The 24,874-nt window shown below is 36.5% G+C and overlaps 1 protein-coding gene across 2 annotated transcripts in view; it reads right to left on the minus strand.

Annotated features, from left to right (window-relative positions):
* The window catches only part of AK5 (adenylate kinase 5), a gene marked incomplete at its 3' end in the record, with an annotated part of 91,455 nt that overhangs the window by 48,446 nt on the left and 18,135 nt on the right, over window positions 1-24,874 (minus strand). For both annotated transcript variants that reach the window (XM_082003171.1, XM_082003172.1), the window contains exon 5: window positions 22,493-22,684. In XM_082003171.1, the coding sequence (XP_081859297.1) occupies window positions 22,493-22,684 (192 nt within the window). The remainder of the gene's footprint in view (window positions 1-22,492; window positions 22,685-24,874) is intronic.

Here is a 24,874-nt window from a genome sequence, read left to right on the forward strand (position 1 = left end):
AAATAGGTGTAGTTAAATAGCATTTGCAAGAGTAGATGAAAATGTCCTCTATTTTCAAACACGATGGATGTCAAGGAAAAGAAAATAAGCCATGTCCAAATTAAAGTAACAACAAACACTGGGCTAATTGCTCTATGGCAATATTCCCATCCACCTCAAAATCAAATAGGATTACAGGAATTGGATGATGAATGCTCTATTTGCTCTCTTTGCAGGCAAAGACTCCAACAATAACTGCAATTCGTAGATGTCTGAGTGTATGTCTCAGTCATTGAAACATATTATGTCACTTGAAGAAACACCCTAAATGTTGTACATTTAAAGGTACAGGTGATCCGATTACCAGACCCACTTGCTGCAAGCAAGATGGTATTCCTATATGCTCTTTCGACCTCTTGGTTTTGCCTCAGTAGGGAGTTATTTGTTGCTGGTCAAGAGCAGGAGTGAGTACAGACTGCAAAGCTTCTGACCATTACAGTCAATGCTGGTCAGGAAAACCCACCACCAACGGAGTTGCTTTGAGTTGTTCTTTTAAGTCACATCCTCAGGCATGGACCTTTCTGTGGTGTTTGACTGATACTTGGCTGTGGAAAACAGGCCAGTAGACCTTCAGTCATATAAATAGGATAGGGGATTTTTTTCTCAAAGTAACTTCTGAAGGGAGATGTATAGTGAACAATTAAGTGAACAGGAGGTGGGTTGTGCTGCTTAGTCAGTGGGTCTAATTAGATATATGAGCAGGAATGCTGAATGTAAGCCAAGTGATAACATAACATTGTGGTGTTTGGCGCAGGGATGATAGCTCCTGGATGCTCAGTGCAGCTCTAGTATCCACAGCTGATAAACTGGAGAGACTTCCAGACGGCCTCTGAGAATGATTACTTGACTACCATGTCTAATAAGGCAAGAACGAGGGCTGAGATCAGAGAATGCTGAAAAAATTAATCTGTTTCCTGTACCTTTCCATGGGAAAGAGAAATTTTAGAAGTTACTATATCCAACAGATAAAACTGTAAGATGCAAGGATGAAGAGCAAGTGAGACAAATTCAGTATTGAAGCAATCAGCAAAATTTATTCTGATGCTAGTTTCTTTACTGCTTAATCATAATTGACAATGAATTCCCTAAGATTTGAAAAACTTAAAGATTTTTCTAAAAGATTTAAAAATCTTTTTAAAGATTTCTAAAAAGAAAAATAATAATACATTCAAATAAGAATTAATTGAGGAAAGTCTGTAGCCTAAAAATTGCTCTACATAGCCATAGCTGTCATTTCCGGCTTTATAATCCATTAACCAACTATATGTGGAAGTAAAACACAACCATTGTTTAGGAAGTGGACAAATCATCCATATATTATCACCTCCAACAGAGGAATAATTTCTTTTTAAATTAAAAAAAAAGGCGGGTAAGCCACAGAAAAGAGATCATGGCTTCTTGTATCACAGTTATCCCATGCTTTTATAAGAGATAGCTACTTTAGAAGTCAGCTTGTACCACTGTCCTTGAAGTGCTGGTATTTTGGGGTTGAAAAGTTGACAAACCTTTAGCTAGTAACACAAAGAGATTCATAAGACTGAGCAAGTTACAATGATTTTCCGGTGGCAGTAGCTACAACTGTGACAAGAACTCACTATTTTTTATACAGACAGGTTTAGGCAGGGATTTACTCCCAAAGGAGTGAAAACATGTAGAACTAGTTTTATTTTACCCTTTGTAATACTAAGAGGTGAAGTGAGACACACATTAGAGTGTATAGGTGCTGCTTTATGATTTTCGGATACCTCACACAGAAATCCCTTTATTGTTGGTCCACCCCTAGTTTGCTTCTCATGATGATTACAAGCTAACTGACTTCTGTAGTTGCTTCTAGAGGACTGTGGAAAAGCAAAAGAAAAAAGTCAGCAACATGGGAAAACAGTAAAGAAAATATGTGAGGAAAAATATATAAGATCGGGTAACAACCACTGGAAAGGGAGGACAGGAAAAAAGAGTTGAAGCCTTGTATAGGAAAAATAATAAGCAGAGGAACTGAGCAATGAAGCTGGAATGTGCAGACTGGGAGCTCAGGGAACATTTCCCTATTATAAAGTACTTTTAATGATACTCTTAAAAAAAAGAAACTAAACTCCAAAACACCACAAAATGGAGGGGGAGGGGACATAAGGGAGAGAGATTTCTCTATAATCCATTCTCTAGTTCTAATATTTTCTATTTTTTATACCAAATACTTGGAAATCTCAAATTAATTTTTATATGATAGTATCACGTACAGAAGAAAAACTACAACTGAAATTACACTAGAGCTCACCAGTGATTTATAAAAAATTATGCAATTAGCAGATTGCATAAATTGGTATCGGACAGAAGTTTAGTAAAGAAACTGAACTGGAGATTTTATCACCATTATTAAAATCCTAAGGAATACTCTGGGTTATCTAAAATAAACCACATAACACCTGTGGTAAAAAAAATAAGGTGTTTCACAGAGGCTTCATAAATCATTGCAGAGTCCCCATACCTCTATCATTACAGTGTCTCAAGTTCCACTTGTCATCTGAGTGTCTATTGCTATGAGTGCTACTTGTAAATAAGCATGAGGGTGAATGTTCACCAGCCCTGAGTGGAGCTGACAGTTCTGTAGGGGTTGTTGCTAGCTTTTGTAGAACCTAAACTCATTTACTCAAAATAGCTGCAATTTGAAGCCACTAACTATGCAATTTTTGAATACATTAGGGTGCATAGAAAGTATGGCAAGATAGTATGGTAAGAAAAAAATTAAGATTAAACCATCAAATTCAAATAACACCTTCCAATAACATTACTGAGAACTGAAATGACCCTCAGAAAGAGTAAATACACAGTTATAATGGAAACTATCAGCCAATTTAACTGCCTTATACCACAAAATGTGAAAATACAAACATGCACACCCATGCACACAGAGAGATCAAACCTGCTCTGCTCCTCTAGGAACGGAGAGATGGACCCTGAACAGACTTAAGAATTTTGTTATAGCTGACGTGAAATGCAAAAATTATGCCAGATTCTGTGCTGTTCCCACATTAGTACAAAAGAGGATCTCTTATAGTTCGATTGCTAATCATCCCCATTTTCTATTAATTTGGCAGTACAGAAATAGTGCAATTACTACACAAGAGAGACTTTGGGGTTTTTTGTTCTTGAAGTGATTTTCCATTATTTCATGCTAAACTCAAGAACTTAGTGCCATGGCACACAAGTGTGGAGATGTTCTGACAGTTTAATTCCCTTCATGGTAAAACTGTTAAGTCAGCATCCATACTTGTAATATGGAACAGTATGACACCAAGTAAATGGTAAGTCTTATCTAAAGAAACAATTAGCAGTAAGCAGAAGCCTGTCTTTGTAGGTTTATGCAGAGTAATAGCTTTAGATAGGCAGAAAGAAGAAGTCCTACCTTTATGCTGTGATCATGTTGAGGAACACCCTGACTTCTATCAGTTTTCAGCTGTTAAAAATGAGTGCCTCAGGCAGTGTGGTGGCGAGAGTTGATGGGAAAGACACCATGCAATTATTGGCCCTTGTAGAGCAGAAAATGGGCAAATTGAAGGAGAGCTAGATTTGACCGCGGGTGAGGGGAGAAATCAGTAATTTGGCAGCCTGGTAGGTAGGAAACTAATGAACTGGGGGGGAAGGAATTACTTGTTTGGTAGGGAAGCTGATGGAGGCTGAGTGGTACCACAGAGTGGTTTTGGAACATACATAGTTTTCATAACACTAAGATGCAAAGCCTTTCTGTCTGAGCAGATATTTAAGAGCACTGGCTGGTCAATTTTTTTCCCAATAATGATATTCATCTGGATGGCTGGTGACTGTAATGCGTAAAGCAAATATATTGCTGTTTTATTTCTGAAATCATTTTTGCATTGTGTTTTCCACTTCCTCACAGGGGCTCTGAGCTTCCAGTAGGCATTGTCCTCCACGACATTTGTATCTCTAACTTTTTTAAGCTGAAGTCAGTTTAACACAGTCAGTAATAAACAATTCAAAAATTTTCAGCCATTTCTCCACGCTACGATGACCCCTACAATAATTATTCTATTTCCCTCTGAATCTGTCATCAGGAATCAGAACTGAATTAGGCAGCATATGCATTAGTTCACATAGTATTTAAGTGACATGATTTGCATATGCTTGTTCTGGGTTATCTGACTTGCTGACTTCTAGGAGTAACTTTTCAAGCTATAAATACAGCTAGCATCTCTCTGTACAAACTCTCTATGCATATTCACTTTGCAAATGATTAAAAACTTGCACCTTGACAGGTATTACAGCTGTCTAGCAGCTTCTATAGCAAAGTCAACTATGTTAATTATTTTTGAAGATTAGTTAAAAAAACCCACGATACTTTAGCACACGCACATATAGAGACCTTTTCTACCTTGAAAGCACAAACACTTACTTCTTATTTTAAAAAATATACATTCCACTGTTGGAGTAATTTTCACTATGTGTTTACTTTTTAAAGGAAACTGCCTTTAAAGAGGCAAATGGTATTACAAAGAAACAGAACAGTGGTGTCGAGCATCAAGACAGATCACTACTGAAGAGCTTGAACAGAAAACTGAATTACAGTCTGAGTTAGGAGATGCTCCATGATATATTTGTTACTCTGTTCATGTAGAACCCAGGAAAACATTCAGCCTGAGGGAAAGATCATCTTACTCTCACTGGGTCTAGAATAAATTGTTTAATTTTTACTTTAATACACCTAACCCTAAAGGAAGGGAAAAGACATTATTGATTACAGAGAGTCAGGTATGATTATCCAAATCCTCATACAGTTCTAACAGCCCTCTGTGTCTTAGCTTGTGATATCCTTTCTTTCCTTTTACATTACTGGAGCTCACATTGATGCTGCAAATCATGAAGCATTAATGTAAAATTCAGTATTTTGAAACTTACACAAAGGGCAGAGCAGTACAAACAAGTTGCATGAAGCTCAGTCAGTAACAGCTGTAGTTGTCAGTTTGCTATGTACAGTTCAGTGACATTACAGGAAGATCTAGAATCACCTGACTTTTCCCCAAATGCCTTTGTTTTTTCATTCCACAGTAATAATGCTTGTCCTCCACTAGTATTCCTTCCATCTTTATCTAGGAAGACTTCTGATGGAGCTTGGATGTGTCCTCATTCTTCAGAAGTTCCTGGCCTATTTCATATAAACCAATATATCTCTGGGAATAAACCAGTTAAGGACCAGTTGCTGCAGTGTAATTCCCCTATTTCCTCCAGTACCACATGAGACGAATACTGGAATGTTCCCATTCCCAGAGCACCTAGTTCAGTGAAACAGCTCTGATTACTAATATCTTCAAACAAATATTTTCCTTGATATGTTTAATTTTTAATATTGAGTGCAACAGTACTCACAGGGAATGAGCCCTAAAGCTACCAGACATTAACCAATATGTTTGTGTGTAGAGAGATTCTTCCTGAATGAAGTTTAAAAAATATGTGTTCTCCCCTGCCTGTAGTGTTCCTGGAGCTCCGATGTCACTGTCTCTTTTACTTAAAACCCACCGTTTTCTAGCATCAGCTCCTGCAGCACATACAGACTGCAGTCAGGCACCAGAAATAAATGTATAGCAACACTGGTTTCCTAGAAAAGGTCCATACAAGCAACAATTGTAATGTAAATAAGGCAGCTAAAACAAATTTCAGAAACTCGGAAATAAAAGACATTTCTTCCTATAAATACTATTTTCTTCCAGTGATAGTTTGCACTTCGCTTCAATGAAAAGCATTGATACTGCTGCCAAATACACAAAGTATTTCCCATTCAAGATCAACAGCATTTCTCTTGGTGGCTTTTGTGGCAGAGATTCTGAATGAAAAATACTAAACCACTATAGACTGGTCTTTTACCATTACATGATGTCATAACAACTATTAAACTATTACAAAAAATATGCTTATGATGAGCATCAGGAAGAATGTTACCAACTGAAAGCTAACAAGAAAAGTCCTGCGTTACTTTCAACTGCAAATTTAACTAGTTAATAAAGCACAAGAACTAATGACTCGGATGCAAGAATAAGCATAGGGTATACCATAGCCTTAAACATTAGTTGCTGTGGGGCTTTTATATGCAAAATCTGCGTTTAATTAATGAACTAATTTGACATTTGTAGGTGACTAAGACCTTAGCAATATAGATTGTTTCATCTGCAATATAGTTATTCGAAATGGAATTTCAGACTGTAAGAACTAGAATATTTGAAAAGTTATTAGCTTTTCTATTTTCTTTGGAAGACAAAAACTAGAATATTTGAAAAGTTATTAGCTTTTCTATTTTCTTGGGAAGACAAAAATAAATTTTACTTCCCAGCTAAACAGTTCCTGTGTATTTAAATAAATTCTGACCCAGGATAAGCACTGTTTCCAGTGGTGGTCTCTATATTAATAAACCATAAATGGCATTGGAATCCTTGATAATAAGCCCTCCCTCGGTCATCTTGAGCTGAAGAGTGCTAAATTTTGATGAAATAAATAATTTATCTCTAGAAGCATGACTCATAGCAAACTTAGCATAACATTCAGCAAATGTCAGCTTGAGTTCAGGATAGGCTCATAAAATCAACTTCTAATAGCGCTGCCTCAGGAAGGACATGAATTTGTTTCCTGCAGCAAGAAGTGAGTGCACTGCTATTTTAATTTCTGCACCTAAAACAGTTTTGTTTAGCTGTCCAAATTATTGGAGCACGTTGTTTCAGAGCACGAAGGAGACTATTTGATTTATAAATGAAAGCTGGCAAGCTGAGCAGATACTGACAGAAACTATTGCTTTAGTCATCACAGAATATGACATTCTTGCATCTAGCATGTATTTTTTGGAAACAAATGTAGGACAAAATCCCACATGATTATGTAGGCTGAAAGCATTTTTTTAAGTATCATAACAAAAAAGTGGATGAAGTGCAACTGATTGACATTAATTTATTTAACTTTTCAAAAGCTTTTGACAATATTTCTACCCAGCGGCTATTAAATGAAATACAATTTTAGGGAAGCACTAAATAATATAATGGCTCTACTAAAAAAAAGGCATGAGAAATGTTTAAGGGATGTGCTGTCAACAAGTAGTACAAAAAATGGCCACTATTGATCAAGGAAATAGAAAGTACAAATCAGAAAACTAGAGCAACTCACTTAACCCTGATTACGGAAAGGAAGTCTGAGAAGGGATAGGGATATTGTCAAGAAATGTGTGTAATATGACAAGAGTGTGTGTTGCAGGAGAAAGGTAGAAAAAAACACACCGAGAAAGATCAAAATGAAGCCTCCACAATTTTTCTTTTAGTGTAATTTCATAACTTTACCTTTGGCTGTCCACTACCTGTTCTTTTGAGCTAAGTCAATGACAGAATACCCAAAACACTAACTCTTGAGGTCTAATACCATACTACTAATTCATTGTTGTATTATTGCAATCAACAATTTATTGCAGAAGCAAGCCAAACAGCCTATATTGAGTATTTATACAACTTTACCTACAAAAAAAATGCTATTACTGACTATTGCTTCAATTTACACAGAAAATTAGAACTTCTGATATACTAAAGGAGAATCCACTACTTTACACTTACTAAACAGTAATTATTTTATAAACTCGGGGGTTTCTCTGTATTAAAGTAGCTTCTGGCTGGTATTCTCCATCACTGCAGCTCCTTCACCATTGCTGTGTTTTTCTGGATGAGACTGCGTCATGGCGTTTCTCACATTATGGTGGTTTTCAATGTCATCTTGCAAAATGACAGACAAATAAGTATCTGTGAAGCTTCTACCTTTCGATTTGCTGCCTAGTGCTAGTATGGGTTTTTTCTGACTGTTTCCACCCTTAATTATTTTAGCAGAATAATCTCAACCTTATAGCTGTACAGTGATATTAATTTCCACTGGGATTCTGGCGAAACATCGGCAGTGAATTACAAAATTAAGTGTTTTCGTAGTGTCTGCTTTTGTAATATGAGTCAGCTCAAAGTGTATGGAAGGTGTGTATGTCTGTCTGTCAACCTTCACCAGTGTTGTACTGACTAGAACTCAAATGGTGACTAGAAGTAAATAGCTATTTAGAACACTTAACAATTACCTGTTGTTTTTTACTTACCTTAACGTAATGAAAGTTTGATTAATGTTTGCCTTCCTTTTATTATTAAAATTTTACTATTGATATAATTATTATTAAAACCATTTACATTATCCAGACAGAGTGAATGGCATAGGCTCTGACACACTCATGGACTCTGGAAAACAGGTTTGATTTGGATTCGGGATAGGCTTTAGGAGAAAACATTGATTTGATTGTATTTTCTGCTTCTAAGCAGTTAAGGAACAGCTATACAATTATGAATAAGAAATAATGCATATTTATGTTAGCAATTGAAAATTACTTCAGTATAAGCTTATGGAAGCACTGCTAAAAGCAACTCAAAGTGTAAATGGATATTTTTGCATGCTTCTAAAACAAAAATATAAGGAGATGCATATGACAAATTCTATATTTATCTATAGTTCATGTTGGTCAAAATACTTTGAAAAGTTGCAGGGTGAATGGGTATAAACAATTTAGTCTTTATTTTTAATGTATTCAGTAAATGAAGGAAGTGTTATGATGCAATTTATAAGGGTAGAACAAGTTTATCAAGTTTTGTGAAGTTTAGTTTCAGTTCATTTGATACTAGGCTTAAAGATATCTTTTACTGCATTTTCCTTCTGTTTTAAGATTCTAATTAAACAAAAGACCTTCAAGAAAATGAAGATTTCTTTACCTTTGCAGTGAAATTACTTTAAGTGGAGAAAAAGACAGTGTAAATACATCCCAATTTCTTTTGCTTACAAAAGGAATTGGGGGGGAATTTTAGGTTCCCCCTCTCCTTTGATGTGGTTTAAGCTGTAGTGAGGTAGAAAACAAAGTATTTTTAAAAATTGCTTTCTCTTTCTATAACTTTTCTGTTTTAATTCGGAATAAGATGACTTGGATAATCTAACAGTAAAAATCTTTCTAAACAAAAAATTATTTCAGATGATCTTAAGCCTGAACCTGTTATCTTAACTCAGTTTTCTGGCATTCTTTGGCTACCTGTCCCATTTTTAATATGACGCTGCATTGTGCAGATAGTCAAATTCAGTTGGTGAGCATCACCAAGCATATCCTAATTAATAATCTTTAATACAATTCCAATTCCCTCCTTTTGCATATCATAAATCTCATTAGAACTTCTAACTGTTATAGAGCATTATATCAAAAGTAATTTTTTTTTCATTCTAAGGAACACAGTCTTCTCCAATGGGCATGATAAATAGTAAGCAGGAAGTATCAGTAGTCAGACTCACTCTAAAATTGGACTTGTGATAATTTATAGAACAAAGACAAGATTTGCAGAGTTTTCAAGACAGTTCAGTATGCTAGTTCTTTAAAATTAGTTTTCAAATTGTAAATTAAAACAATGACTGCATTCCATACAGTCATTATTGCTAAGGAGGAAAGGGAAAATCCCTTTAGCTTGGACTATAGTGTTCTAGCTCCCAGAAACTTTTGGAAGTCACTGTCCAAACTTCCAGAGAACTGTAATATCTTATTTGATTCTATTAGTTTTGAGAGTAACCTATACCACAGAAGAAGAAAAAATAATTTACAGACAGATCTCAACTATTTGTAAAGCTTACTCTGTATTAAAGTTATACCAAGGGAGTAATGGAACTGACTAAATACAAATACCTCATCAAACAAAAGTTCATGTGGACCAGCTTACACTGAACAAACTAGATCCCATTTCCATTAAAAGCCCTCTATTGGGTCTTAGGATGTTGTTGACTTCCTCCTTCCTCCATATATGCTGGCTCTGCAAGCAATTGATTTTGTATACCAGCAAATTTTTAACTGATTCTCTGATGTGAACTCAACACTCTCTTACCTCATACAATGAAGATCCTGGGTACTCACCTATGATTTAATTTGCAAAAAGTTTCCTACATACCCTTGTCTCTGAGCTGTACAACTTTTGTAAATACATAAATAGTCACAGAGGTAGAGAGTGACTCTCTCCACATACTTACGTCACATCCTTACTCCAGTGAATAAATTATCAAAAGCTTCTATCCCTGCTTAAGACTTTTATATTTGTCCTTTTTCATCCTCAAAGCCAAATCATGCACTCGAAAAAGGTTAGATTTAGGTCTTGTTTCATGCCTCAAATGTCAGTCATTTTCTAGTAAATCTTTTTCCAGAGCACTTTTTTTTTTTAAATCAGCAAAGTTCACCATCTAGTACAGTTCATGGGGGAAAAAGGAATTTTGCAATTTTGTTTGAACTTTGCTCAACATAAAAAGAGCAACTGTAACTTTTAAACTTAAAGAATAATTAATATTTACATGGTATGTTATCAGAACGGGGTTATAACAAATTGCTGTGTTAACTTCTTGTTCCTTAACAAGAAGCTATCAGTCTATTGAAAATTCACTCTAACATTACTGGTTGTTAAGCTGAGGGTTTTAGTAGAGACATCCTTCCAAGAAACACTGACATGGTTTCTATTACCAACTCCTAACCTAACCCATAAGAGAATATCCAGATTATGTTTAACTTATTCTGTATTACACTAACCCTACTAAATTTAGTGATTTTTTCTGAGGAATGGTCTCCTGGCTGTAGTTCAAAGATATAATGAATATTTCTTAAAAGCAGACTCATTTCAGAAATCACATTTCAGAATTCACATTACCCTCTTTCTAAAGTTAAGCAGATATGAGAGAACATGAATTGCATAAATGAAGAAAAGCCTCTGTTCACAGTACTGGAATTGAGCTCATTTGTGTCTTGCACCCCATGAACACGGTCAGAGATGAAAGCTTAAGTACCCACAAAACCTTTAATGGCCATTACAGCAGACTGAAGCGATACACATAGCCTGAAGGACAGCCGAGATAATGTTCTTGTAAAAGAAACAGAAATGAGCTGCCTTAGGTTTATGTGAATCTATATTATGTAGAATCTACATAGTGAAATTCTTGCAGTAAAGTGCAGATACAAAAAGGATTACTGGATTTTTTCAGTGTATTAAGGACTGACAAATTTAATAAGCAACTTGACTAAAAGTTGTATTGCCCACATTCTAGATTTCCTTTTAGTAAGGACTCTGCATTTATACAGAAGTCTGTTCTTCTTAGTAGAGCAGTCCAAAAAAGCACAGTAGGCAGGACACAGCAGGAAACTAGTGAAAAATATATTTTTAAATGGCCTAATTGGCATCTTGCAGTGGTAGGAGAGGGAGATGACCTCGTCATTACAAAAACTATATTATTACCAAAACACAATGGATGGTAGAATGCAAGAAAAGACAAGACCTGACATGCTAGACAGAGCAAAGAATTTTGAAATACTGGTATTGAAAACATGAATGTGAAGCTTCAATTTGACATTCTGGTTAAAGACAGGAGGAGAAATCCAGTGGAGGACATGATGAAAAAATGTTAAGATTTGCCTAAAACCAACATATTTTTAGCAATTATATTTTTCACAAAATGGATCAAGTGGTAACAGATGTATGAACAATCCTACATATATAAATTCATAAGTTCATAGCAAGTTACAGTGAAAAGATGCCACATTTTACACATTATGTCCTCCATTTGCTATACCATGACTGGCATGAATGACCATTGCTGTTGCCATAAGAAGAGACTAACCATTGAGAATAGAGACAACAGTTCTTCCTTCAAGGAAAATTACAATTATAATTGTAATTGCAGTGTTACAGTCATGTCTTGTGAGGTTTCTTTTCCCATTTTATTATTTAAGTACTCTACTGAATTTGCAGAACGTGATATGGTGACAACAAAGTGAACAGATAGTTACATTCACTGGCCATTAATGAAACAAACTGCAGTCCTGTATCAGATGGAAAGGTACAAATGTTAACACTGGGAGTAGGAAGGATGGTAATTGTGCAAGAGGATAAAGGAAACATGCTTAGTTATAGCAAAGACAAACTGCAGAGGATTCACAAGAGAGTCTTTGCCAAGAATTTTAGGTTATGTCTACATGACACAAGGCAATGCTATGCAGAGATGTTTGTGCTAACACTAAATGATGTACCACAGTTACAAGGAAAAAAATAGCCATATTAGTGGCTACCTGATGTGTAAGTATCAGTGAATATAAACAAGGATATATTACTTTAGTGAAGTGCTGAATTAACACAATAGCAGTGTTTCCTAATTCTGAAGTATGTCATACGGTTCTTCAAAGCACTGTCTGACAGATATTCTTTAGCTGTATTAGGAAAAAAAAAAAATCCTCCAAAGAGCTATCAGAAACATTCAAAAGAACATTCTACAAAGGTGAAGATGTACTAGGGGAAGGCTATAGTTGTCCCTTTAGTACTGTCTAGTGTGGTGTGTTCCCTGAGTCACACAACAGATGAGTAGCTTTCAGCTACTTCAGCTTTCTCAGTTCTCCACCAACACTGTAGCTGCACCTAACCCTGTCTTGTTAAGCCTAAATGCTGAAAGAAGACTCCAGAACACTAAAAAAAAAATGCCAGAACAGGTCCATAAGATTAACTGCATCAGATTTTCTGTTGACTGTCTGAGCATCTCTTCTCCATTTTGACACTTAAATGGCTTCCATCATTACAACACCTTAGCATTCACAAACGTGCATCATAAATTTTTTCATTAAAAAATAAGAAAGTGTAATCTTTTGTGTCTCCCCTCTCTTTCATGCGGTACATCTACAGGAAAGGAGGAAAAGGGGCAAATGCTCAAATAATTACAGGATGATACAACTACCTGAAAGGGGGTTGTGGCGACAAGGGTGTTGGTCTCTTCTCCCAAGTAACTAGTGATAGGACAAGAGGAAATGGCCTCAAGTTGCGCCAGGGGAGGTTTAGATTGGGTATTAGGAAAAATTTCTTCACTGAGAGGGTGGTCAGGCATTGGAACAGGCTGCCCAGGGAGGTGGTGGAGTCACCATCTCTGGAAGTGTTCAAAAAACGTGTGGATGTGGCGCTTCAGGACATGGTTTAGGGGACATGGTGGCGCTGGATTAATGGTTGGACTTGATGATCTTAAAGGTCCTTTCCAACCTAGTGATTCTGTGATTCTGTGATTGCATGACTAGAGGCCAGTCCACTCAGTGTCATTTCACCCATTTGAATCACAGTTGAGTATGGTTGGTATCAGCACAAACATTCAGTTGCCATGTGTATAAGGAAATAAAATATTTAACAATAGCTAATGATACCAACTTAAGATTCAGGAAATAGGGATGTTAAATACTGGAATTGTAGGACTTAAGCCCCCAGATGTAGTAACAATTTAACAGGACTGTGAGAGTGAGAGCTGAAAAAACACCCTGATTCTACTGATGTAGCAACTTACATGCGTTGATATCCAAATTTTTTCCACTAAATGGCAGCAAAATGCTTTTGCCTTAAAACCAAGAAGTCACTGACTATAAACTTCTCACAGGGAAGATCTACCAGTGGTAATCAGAGCTGGAAATCACTAATGGAACTTTTTGTAAGAAAGTGGTATTTCAACATTTACAAGCAAAGCATGAATGAAATGCAGTTTTGGTTCTTCTGCTGGATGTTCACAAAATCAGGTGTGGTTTAGGATGGAAAAGTTTGCTCATGGATGCCAAGTATTTCTGATTCAATACAAAAGGACTTCCCAGAGACAAAGTATTTTTTCCAAGCTGGTTCCTTAATATAATTTTCCTCTAAATAAGAAAAATTAATCTTCTTTAAGCCTCACTTTAACTACAAAAAGGAAATTAGAAGCTAATATTCACCCAAAGGACACGGCTTAATTACCTTAAGATGAACTGTTTAAAATAACTTGAAGAATATGTAGGGCATGTTATTTTAAATCTCTCTTACAGTTAATTTCTCTGCATGATAACTTGGCTTAATTACTTATCTCAGCTTTAGCTTCAGATCTGTAAAAAAAACTATTAATTTTAAGCATGTATCAGCTTCCACTGTGCCAGAAATGGATAAATCTGGGATAGTATGGCTGTCAGAAACAGCATTCCCTTTCTCTTTCTACAGTTCCTAAATCAACTTGGCCCGTGCGCTTATCAATGACTAATTCTATAGCCAGACTTGTCAACGTTTATTTCTTTTTTCAAAGTCTACTTCTTCATTCAAATTATTGGGGTTACGGGAGGCAGGGCAGATTTCAAAAAGCTGGTATTTAATTAAACCATCATGCTTCCAAAGTTAAAAAAGAACACAGTGTTGCACCCATGCTTTTCACCTCAGCAAAGAATTTCCACCCTCAAGGTTTCTCTGCATGCTTGCGTGTATACACAGATGGCAAATTTCCAAGATTGGTCATTCTCTGGCAGACATTAGTGTTTCTGATACTGAACTTGTTGACATAAATCATATAATCAGAGGCTGAAAATATTTTGAAGCTTGGAAAGTCTCTATGGCGCTTGTTTCCACATATGTACAAATTACTCATCTATCTTTCCCATATAAAACATGCATATATTTAAAAAGTTTGTTTAGACACATTTCTACACAAATTTCATTTATATACCTTCTTTTGTATGGTCTTCAAAATATCTCATAAAGCAGTATGAGACACAGTATAAAACCCAGCAGTGATGAGAGCATGCATAAACTTTCTCTAGTCCACCAGCTGGACTAGATTGCAGGACCCACAATTCTCCAGGGAGGGGCCTGGAATTAAAGGAGGAATGAGTAATTGACAGTCCTTTGGAATCAGCATTCACAGCTAAATAAATAAATAAATAAATAAATAGTTGTCCTGGTTTCAGCCAGGGTAGAGTTAATTCTCTTCACAGAAGCTAGTGTGAGGCTGTGTTTTGGATTTGGGATGAGAAAATGTTGATAAGGTGCTGATGTTTTGAGTTGTTGTTGAGCAGTCAATGACAGTCCAGCTTCTCGTGCTGCCCCGCTAGCAAGAAGGCTGGGGGTGCACAGGAAGTTGGGAGGGGACACAGCTAGGACAGGCCAAAGAGATATTCCCTACCATATAATGTCATGCCCAGTATTTAAAGCTGGGACGAAGAAGAAAGAAGGAGTGGAGGGACGTTCAGAGTGATGGCATCTGTCTTCCCAAGAAACCGTTATGTGTGATGCAGCCCTGCTTCCCTGGAGATGGCTGAATACCCGCCTGCCCACAGGAAGTGGTGAATGGATTCCTTGTTTTGCTTTGCTGGCGTGTGCGGTTTTTGCTTTACTTATTAAACTGTCTTCATGAATTTCCTCACTTTTACTCTTCCGATTCTACCCCTGTCCCACCGTGGGGGAGTGAGCGAGTGGCTGCATGGTGCTTAGTTGCCGGCTGGGGCTAAACCACGACAATAGTGCAACCCAAAACCTCAAGTTGGACAGCTATATGATAGCACAGAAACTTTAGAAATGGATTAGAACTGGTATTTTCATCAGCGTATTGGTAAGTCACAGCCTGTAGCTAAAGTTCATATCAGTGTGCAATGCTATAGCAAAATCCCTTTTTTAACCAAATCAAGAGAAAAATTTATATAATGCAGCTCTGTGGGGAATTTTTCTGTGACAGTTGACAGCCATTAGGCTTGTTTGATGCTAATGAGGGCACACAGCTACATAAGCTATTTCCCTCACCTGCAACTATTTAACTTCTAAATTTGTGCTCAAAATCAATTTCCAGCTTCAGCTGCTTTTTCTGAGTTCTTTTTACTTCTTCTGACTAATCTGAATGTCATTTTAATTTTTGCATAGGTATGGTAAATGCCCTAACAGGACAATTGAGACAATGAAGATATCAGTGAAATCAGCATTTTATGCCACAGAATGCTGTCCTGTCCTGGCTCTTTGAATAAGGTCCATAACCTTCTTTTAATGTTTAGCATTTTTGCCTCACTAAAGCTAGACTTTTTTTTTTTTTTTTAATACACACAGACTTATTAACATAACAAGGCTGACACTGAAGCACTATGCTTACACAGAACTATTATAAATAAGGCAGACTGGGCCTAATCCTGTCCCCAGTAAGAGAAACTTCCACTGCTATGATGGTGAGTTCTGCAATTTTTTTTTTTCTGTCTAGGCCAACAGATATGTTCTACAAAGAACAGCTAAGCTCTCCAAGAACAGCTTTAATAACTGTGACTAAAAGATTTTTGTAACCCAATGATCTTCTCTCCAATGACTATACCAATATCTATACCAGATTACAGTCCAGATAAAGTGGAGAATTAAAGACCCTTTTCAAAATAACCAATAGCTGGGTGATCGGTATCACTGCGGTGGGAATAGTAGAGATTTAAAATCCATCTGAACAAGGCAGAGTAGAGACATGAAGTTTAACTGCCTTTTCCCTTCCACTCAACTTCTCTTGTATTCTACCATCTTCCCACAATTAGTTTTGGTTTGATAGAAATAACTAGTTTCTGAAATACAGATTATCTGGAGATACAAATCCTGCATATTATCATGCCCTCCTCACCTCTAATTAATTTTTTCCTCTGATAAAAACATAACAGCAATAACCATAGCATGGTCAAAATTTTTACTTTATTGAATATGGCTGATTGCTACCAATGGCTTCATTTTATAAAAATAAGTAGCTATAATTTTTTCTTGCATTTTCCTCAGTAAATCAGCAGTAAAAAAAGTACAACTCTGGTATTTTTCACTGTGAGGGCACCATCTGCTATCCTCTGAATTCTTATTCCTTTCTCTCTAGAATATATCTCATCCCTATGACTGAGAACAACTTAACCAAGTTAGTTGACTGGAAAAAAAAACCCCAACATTTCTTGTAGGCAAAGAGGCTGCTTTCTGTGGAAGATTTTGTTCATGATTTAGAGTTAGGGACATTATGATACAAGTGCTACAACTGTTTGTTCATTATGGTCTACCATGCTGTATGGGTGTGTTCTTTAAACTTCCCTGCAGTGGGGTGAATTACGTCCGATGGGATGTAAATGAAAAAGTTTCCTAGTTAGAATAATTTACATCGTAATAATTTATTCAAAGGTCAGTGAATGGGGTTTTTTTTGAGCTTTATACTAAGGTTCCTAAGGTCTAGGTACTTCATAGCAACAGGTCTAATAATGATGAAACGTGAATATAATGTCCAGAAGAGAAATGTATTTTGAAATTAATAAAACAACAAAACAGTTTTCAGTTGAATTTTCCAGCTGATTCTTAAGGAACTTTTTTAATATTAATGTACTTTAACAGTAAGTTCTCACCAGACAACAAAGATGTGCTGGACTAGAACTTCAGCTAACACAAACCAGTTTTCTCCTGAAACACAGTTTATCTAGGCTGGGGTGCCAGGGGTCGGTGTAGGGAGAAGGATTAACTTTTTATTATTTGTAACTCACAGCACATTTTTTCAGAGCAAGCAGGACAGCATACACTTTAAAAGCATTAAAGCACATTAGTTACATAGGGATTAGGGCTTTTTTCTTTCTTTGCCTTTTTCATTATTATCTAATCAAAAAACAAAAGTAGGAAACCCTTATTTATAAGGGTTTGAAACTGAAATGATACCATACTGTATCTCTAGGAGTACTGTAGGCAAAATAACAAAGTACCTAACAATATTCAAACAAAATTCTCATAGGTGAATGATATAAAACACTTAAGTATTTTTAATTGAACAGTAAGTACTCTCTAGAAGTTTGCATACACAGACCCTTTTATTTGGAAGATTGCTACTCATGGCTGTGTACACATAACAATTGTCATGTCAACACCTGAGACCAAATATAATAATAATCTAATATTTACTAGATGGCAGGAAGGATATGGGAATGGATTAAACTGTGTTCAGAACTGAAGTCCTCCGATAAACATTAGAGTACTTACAGATCATCTAGGCATTTATGTTTTCTCCCTTTTATAATTTAATCTAACTAACATCTTCCCCCTCTCCAGTAATCTGTGGCTTAGTTATTGTCTAGATAAACAACATATAATGTTCTAAGATTTTTTAGAAGTTACTGGTACACTAAATGCCAGCATATACATCTATTTATATACTCCATGTCCAATATGGTGATATCTATTACTATTGACTTGATACTTCCTGAAATAAAATACGACTTAAGTAAAGTCAGGTTTTGATTGTGAGACCTACTGACAGATTGCTAAAAAGAATTTTAAACATAGACTGTGTGTTCATGCAAATATTAAATATTTACTTCTCTTTCTTAACTATAATGAAGTTTACAGATCTGTTCTGTTTGAAAAACAATGCAAAATTTGGGATATTCCAACTTTATTATTCCACAGAACGAGTTTTTCAGGAAGGAACAATTATATCTTCCCATTTCTTAGAAATACTGTAGTTGGGCCCTCACTTCTTTCCTTGAAAACATAAACCAGCATTAGACTGAGAGCAGGGATACCATGCAGACACTGAAAACATAAGGCATACAGAGCAGCAAACAAGCGTAAGCTACGTACTGTATATCAAAACATGGAGGGGGAAAAAAAAAGATGAAGGGAAAAAATTGCACCTACGCAACCTAACCAATAAGATCTGAAATGAAGAATGTGTTTTTTAATTCTATTAACCAAAATATGTTAAAAACAGTATGGAATAACTGTTGGAGCAGGAAAATTAGTATTCTTTGGGAATTCAGATTTTTATTTTCTTGCTCATACAGTGTCTAACAGTAGACTGATTATATCAAATGTCTGCATATTAATCATATTTAGATAGATTTCAGTGAATTTTTCTTATCTCTTTTGGTCTGTTTATTGATGAATGACATATTTAAGTAGATGTTTAAAATTTGAGTTGTGCTTCTAAAATTAAGTCTCCATAGAATCATAAGGTTGGAAGGGACCTTTTAAGGTCATCTAGTCTAACCCCCCTGGAACGAGCAGGGACACCTTCAAATAGATCAGGTTGCTCAGAGCCCCGTCCAACCTGACTTTGAATGTTTCCAGGGATGGGGCATCTACCATCTCTCTGGGAAACCTGTTCAAACGTTTCACCACCCTCATTGTAAAAAATTTCTGCCTTATATCTAGTCTAAATCCAGCCTCTTTCAGTTTAAAACTGTTACCCCCTTCCCTATTGCAACAGGCCCTGCTAAAAAGTCTGTCCCCATCTTTCTTATGAGCCCCCTTTAAGTACTGGAAGGCTGCAGTACAGTGTCCTCGGAGCCTTCTCCTCTCCAGGCTGAACAACCCCACCTCTTGCAGCCTGTCCTCATGGGAGAGGTGTTCCATCCCTCTGATCATTTTTGTGGCCCTCCTCTGGATCCACTCCAACAGGTCCATGTCTTTCCTGTGCTGAGGACTCCAAAGGTGGACGCAGAACTCCAGGTGGGGTCTCACCAGAATGGAGTAGAGGGGCAGAATCACCTCCCTCGACCTGCTGGCCACACTGCTTTTGATGCAGCCCAGGACGCAGTTGGCCTTCTGGGCTGCGAGTGCACATTGCTGGCTCATGTCCAGCTTTTCATCCAGAAAGTCGGTACGACAAATGGTTCTGTTTCTTTCCCCTGAGTAGAATTGTGATGCTGGCTAGAAGAAACATCTTCGATTTAGAGCTTTGAATAGCAGTGACAAGGTGCAGGTAGGTATTTAAGGAAAATGTAAATCTTTTTTTTTTTTCCTTCTGGTCAACATTGACCTTGCCTGACGTTGCCTGAAGGATTCACTCCTCTAGGAATCAGGCTAGTGTAATTCTGTTTTATTCTGTTCCAGCTCTTATGCTGCTCTCATCCGCATAATATTTCAGTGCCTTCCAGGTTGAATGTTATAATCAGCAGGATAAATGCGATTTTCTTTCTTGCTTCCCCCTTCTGCAGGGAAATAGCATGCACAAGTACATCAAATGCATGTAGAAATGTTAATATTACAGGTGTATTATACAGACACATACTAGTAAAGGCAAGTTGAAGATACAAGGCCTCCACCAGCAGAAAGTGGTGATGAAGACTGCGTAGTTCTTGGATCCTATGGCTTTCTAAGAAAATTCTGTCTTTTCCACTGATGGAAGGCTATGAAAAATGGTATGATTTCTTTTTTTCGAAACCAAAGAAAGCTTAAGTTTATCAGTGAAGAAGACAACAGGAGTAAGAAGTCATTTGGAGTAAGAAAATATGTTATCTCCATTGATGTTTGCTTAAAGGGAAAGGGCAGGAAGTTGGCAGAAACATACTTAGATTTCCCATTAGACAAACGAATTTCCAACAAAATCAACATATGAACTCCATAGGTAACACTGATCTACATACTGAGCGCTAAGCAAAGGAACAAATGGTGACAAAATAACCATTTTTTAGAAACACTTAAGATTTATAACTTGCTCTAGTAGTATGTAGTTTTCTACATACATTTGCTCTGTTTCAAGGTCATGTGGTTTTAAAAAAAAAAGTCCTTTTGTAGAAATTTTCAGTTGCTTACTTGCTCTGGAGTATGCATGCTTAATATCTTTTTATTACTCCTTTTTCTTATTTATTCCCCAACTAAATTAGTTGCCTTAGGCAACTGCAAAATGTAGCTTCCATATGCAATGAAATTTTATGGAAATGCGGTCTGCCATATATATTCTTTATCATCTACAGAAAGGGATCTTTTCATCCATTGGCCATGAAATTACTCATGGATCTAACTCTCAGGGTTTGGCTTTACTAATGCTCCTGTTTATGCAACAAGGGAAATGCAACTGCACTGTAGCAGCTCTACTGACAGGTGAACAATAGAGTCTCCCTTTCAAAGGCTAATTCTCTTCACTTCTACACTGATGTAAATCTAGAGTAATTTCTAGATCTCCGTGACATTATATTAACACATTTTGCGTAGATCATATAGTTAAGAAGTAAATTAAAATCTTATTGATTTTTTTGTATTAAAGACTTTTTGGACATGTTGCCAAGTCAGTATTTTCTGCATGTGCTGTTTCCTTGTCCTGTAGTGGTCAGTTATATAATGTTCATGTGCCATTTCCATACCCATCACAAGCATCTGCTTTCTTCAAAATGAGAAGAGATATCTAAAGTCAACATTGCAATTTAAATTATCTTTAGAACTCTTAAGAAACAGAGCTAAAAAGTAGAAGACAAAACCTCAATAAGAAAAACATCCTGTTTTACAGGTCTCAACACAGAAAAGGAATTCTATCCAGATGCCCCACATGCTTTACCTACACAGGCACATCTTCCCTGAAGAGCTAAGTGTGCTTTCTATAGGAGGAGCACTTGCAAAGGCTATAGGAATGTCACAAAATACACACTTCCTCAATAAAGAACAACAACTTCCAAGAATTCCAATCCTCTCATCCTTCCAAACAGAGTTAATCAAAATCCTAAAAAAAAAAAAAAAAAAGATACATTCTGGAGAAAAAAAAATGTAAAAAATTCCCAGGATTTTAATTCTGAAATCCAGGAAGATGTTGAAGTGCATTATTAAGGCTACCAACATCATTAGATGACTTTACAATTAAGGATGCTTTAGCCCTTCATGAATCTGACCACCACATAGAATTAGTCATATTTGCTGTGAGAAGAACATATCAATGTGAACTACCTAGGTTATTTAGGCTATCAAAAGAAACAAAATAGGGCATCTGTGCTTGCATGATATCATATGTGGTACCAAGTTCTGTGCACTATTACAACCAGACACAGTCTGTAATTTCAAACATGACAATAATTCAACCGTTGTCAACTGCTCATTGAATTTGTCATTAAGCATTTGTTAAATACTTCAGCAGTACTTGCTAGCCCTACATCCATAAAGTACTTCTGGCTTTATTTATGAATGCAGCTTTTGGTACGTTCTGTGTTTCAAGATACTTTCTCTTGCACCAAAGATTGCAGAAATCAGTATTCTTACTGATATCCAAGTGGTCTATTTACCTTACAATTTTCTTGTAATCAAATTTTTTATCTGAAGTGTTAAAGCTTGCAGGAGACCACATAATAAGGCATATTTAACCCATGATAAGATAATCTAAGGACTTTTTATTTACTGGAGTCAGTTCAACACCCAGATATACTTATTCCTTGAAGAACTTGTATTGATTTAATCCAACTCAAGATATGCTTTCTGTTAGAATGTAATTTTTTTTCTGCTTTCCTCCCCTCGCAAGACAACCACCCAAAAAGCACATGACTATTTGCAAGGGATGAAACTGCTGGCACTGGAATAGCAACCAGTGTTTCAAAGCAAGCTCTTCTTTCATGCAAGTAATTTCTGAACAAACTAGTTGGCGAAGCAATTTATGCCTGCAGCAAAGAATTGACATGGTGCTTACATGTCATCTACATGCACATATATTTTGCTCTGTTACTGCATCTTGCAGAAAACACACTCTCAGCAAACTGAAAGTTTGCTTTCAGTAACCATGGCGTATACCTAAAACATAATTTGACTCATCTAGCCTATCTTAAAGAAAAAGGTCTAAGAAGTCAACAACAACAATTAAGTTTTCAGAGGTATATCACTAAAGGACTTACTGTGATGATTAGCCCTTTTTCCTGGAAATATTTAACCAATGGGACGGCATTCTGCTTGAAATTCATTAGTCGTCTTTGAGTGGCTTTCAGGTTATCGTCAGGTCTCCCTTGCTGTTCAGCACGCTTCAGTAACCTTTCTTTCAGCCTTTGACTGGAACATGCCAGAAACACCACCAAATCTGGGGTACAGATCTGTGGAAAGAGCAATTCAAGAAGTCTGTGATTAAGTTGACTATCCAGCACTACAGGACTTAGCAACTCCATTATTAGGTGAGGCTCAGATATGCTACATTTGCGTAAGTTGGAACTTGATGAAGTAATTAATTTTCTGTTGTTTTTTTTTAATGGGAATTTGTAGGCTTAAGGAGAGGCTTGTTGGTCTTATGTGAAGGTTAGTCAATTTATTTCACCTGAAATGTTAAGGAAAATGTTTAATGAAAAATTTTTACCTCACCCCAGAAACCTTCTCTAGACGATGTTCATCGTTTGCATTCCCATAAGGTTTCCCTAGCTAAAATTAAAATCTTTAAAAAGAGCAAAATATAAATGTCTCATTATGCAGGAAAATGGTTTCCATCTAAAAAGCCTTTAAGAAAGATGGTATTTAAAATCCAGCAGCCTCTATGAAGCTAACTGATGCCTAGCACCAGGTGAAAACAGACCTGTTTCAAGATCCACAGTTTCTTAGAACACCTTCTCTGTTTCTCTAAATCTCACTCAAGCTTCAGTGCACTTTTCAAGAGGTTGGGTATGGCAGCTAAGAGGATTTTAATTTCTCCTATCTTTTTTGGTCTGTGTGGTAAGCATTGCTTTATCTCACACCCATCCCCACACTAAAATTCAGGAAGTACAGCCTTATGGCAATGAGAAAACACTTTTTTGGAACTTTAGCTCTTTCCCAATTAAATTCAAGTTGCCCTAATGGCTTTCAGTGTTCTTCGTAACTTTTGGTTACTCATGCTATCAAACAGTTATAGAAGAGATAACTCTGTTGCTTGGGGAGGGGGAAGAAATGATAGCCCCACTTTCTTAGGAATGCTGCTAAATGTTCACAGGCAATCTTCAGAGGTCACCACTATTTAGTACACGCGGTGGAAAAAACAGAAGTTGCTCAGACAGTTGAATTCACAGGATTTTAAAATTGGGGCTACAAGTGTATATTAACCATACTCATAAGATCTGATTTTGTTCTTTCCTCTACCTGGTTTTTATGAAGAAATCTACCTCTCTTTAAAGACTCACCTAAAAATCTTTTTCTCACTAGCTCAGTGTTTTGAAACAATAAACCTTGTAATCTCTTTTTTTTTTAGTAACTGCCAGTGGGAGAGAAGCTCTCCCCTACCTCTAACACATATACCTCAATGTCAACAAAACCAGAGTAACTTTCCCCCCTCTTTACAGACTATTTTAAATACATAATTAACAATTATTCTGTCCTTTCATGGGATGAATTAATTATGACAGTTAATTTTAATACCACATAATAGCTTTAAGGCACATAATTATTCATATGAAAGACTATGAAAGTAAGTTTCTGTGTTAGACTTCCATGCAATATGGACAATATTAAAAGTAGGTCTCTTAAATTAAGGTTGCTTCATTAGTAGTAGAAGCATAATGAGGAATCAGAAGTTAGGAATTTAAAGAGCATACAGTAGTAAAGAAAACCAAATTATGACACAGATTCTGAAAAAAAATGCTACAGATTTCAAAACCTTTTAGGTCATGGAACATTAAAAGGGAATGGCTAATGCACATTGCAGCGGACTGAGCACAGAGACATCTTAAGTCCCAGTGTGGTTATCTGGCTGATTGGAGCTTCCTAACATACGTTACAGAGGACTCAGAAATCATAACTGCAAATTGGGGATCTAATAAAGTGAAGGATAAAAGGACTTTATACAAGTGAGTACTTTTACTTAGTATTTCCATTTCTGTGGATCCTAATAATAGCAAAGGAAGATGGTTAAGAGATCTTTAGATGCTCCAAGCTGTAGCTGGCCTTCTCCTCGCCTTCAACGCTTGATCCCAGTCATCTTTCAGGACTAGCATCTACCACATACTCAGACTGGTGAAGTCATACCAGACCTCCTCAAGTGCAGGACCTAAGCTTTTGTATATCACATAACCTCACATATAGCATCAAACCTTACAGAGAGTACTTACAATAAATAGATCTCTCATGAAATGTTTCGGAAAAAGCGAAAGGAGACAAAGGGAAGGTCTCCTGTTTCACACAAATACGAAGAGTACAGCTTCCCACCATCAGTGTCAGTTCTTTAAAGAAACTGTGGCTGAGTAAGTGCAGCCCCACAGCAAGGCAAGGATCTGAAAGCCAACATGATGCCTTCAGATGTGCAAGTTCTCATCTGCTTAGTTCCC

This window comes from Phaethon aethereus (assembly GCF_964289735.1).
Source record: "Phaethon aethereus genome assembly, chromosome: 8".
Taxonomy (NCBI): Eukaryota; Metazoa; Chordata; class Aves; order Phaethontiformes; family Phaethontidae; genus Phaethon; species Phaethon aethereus.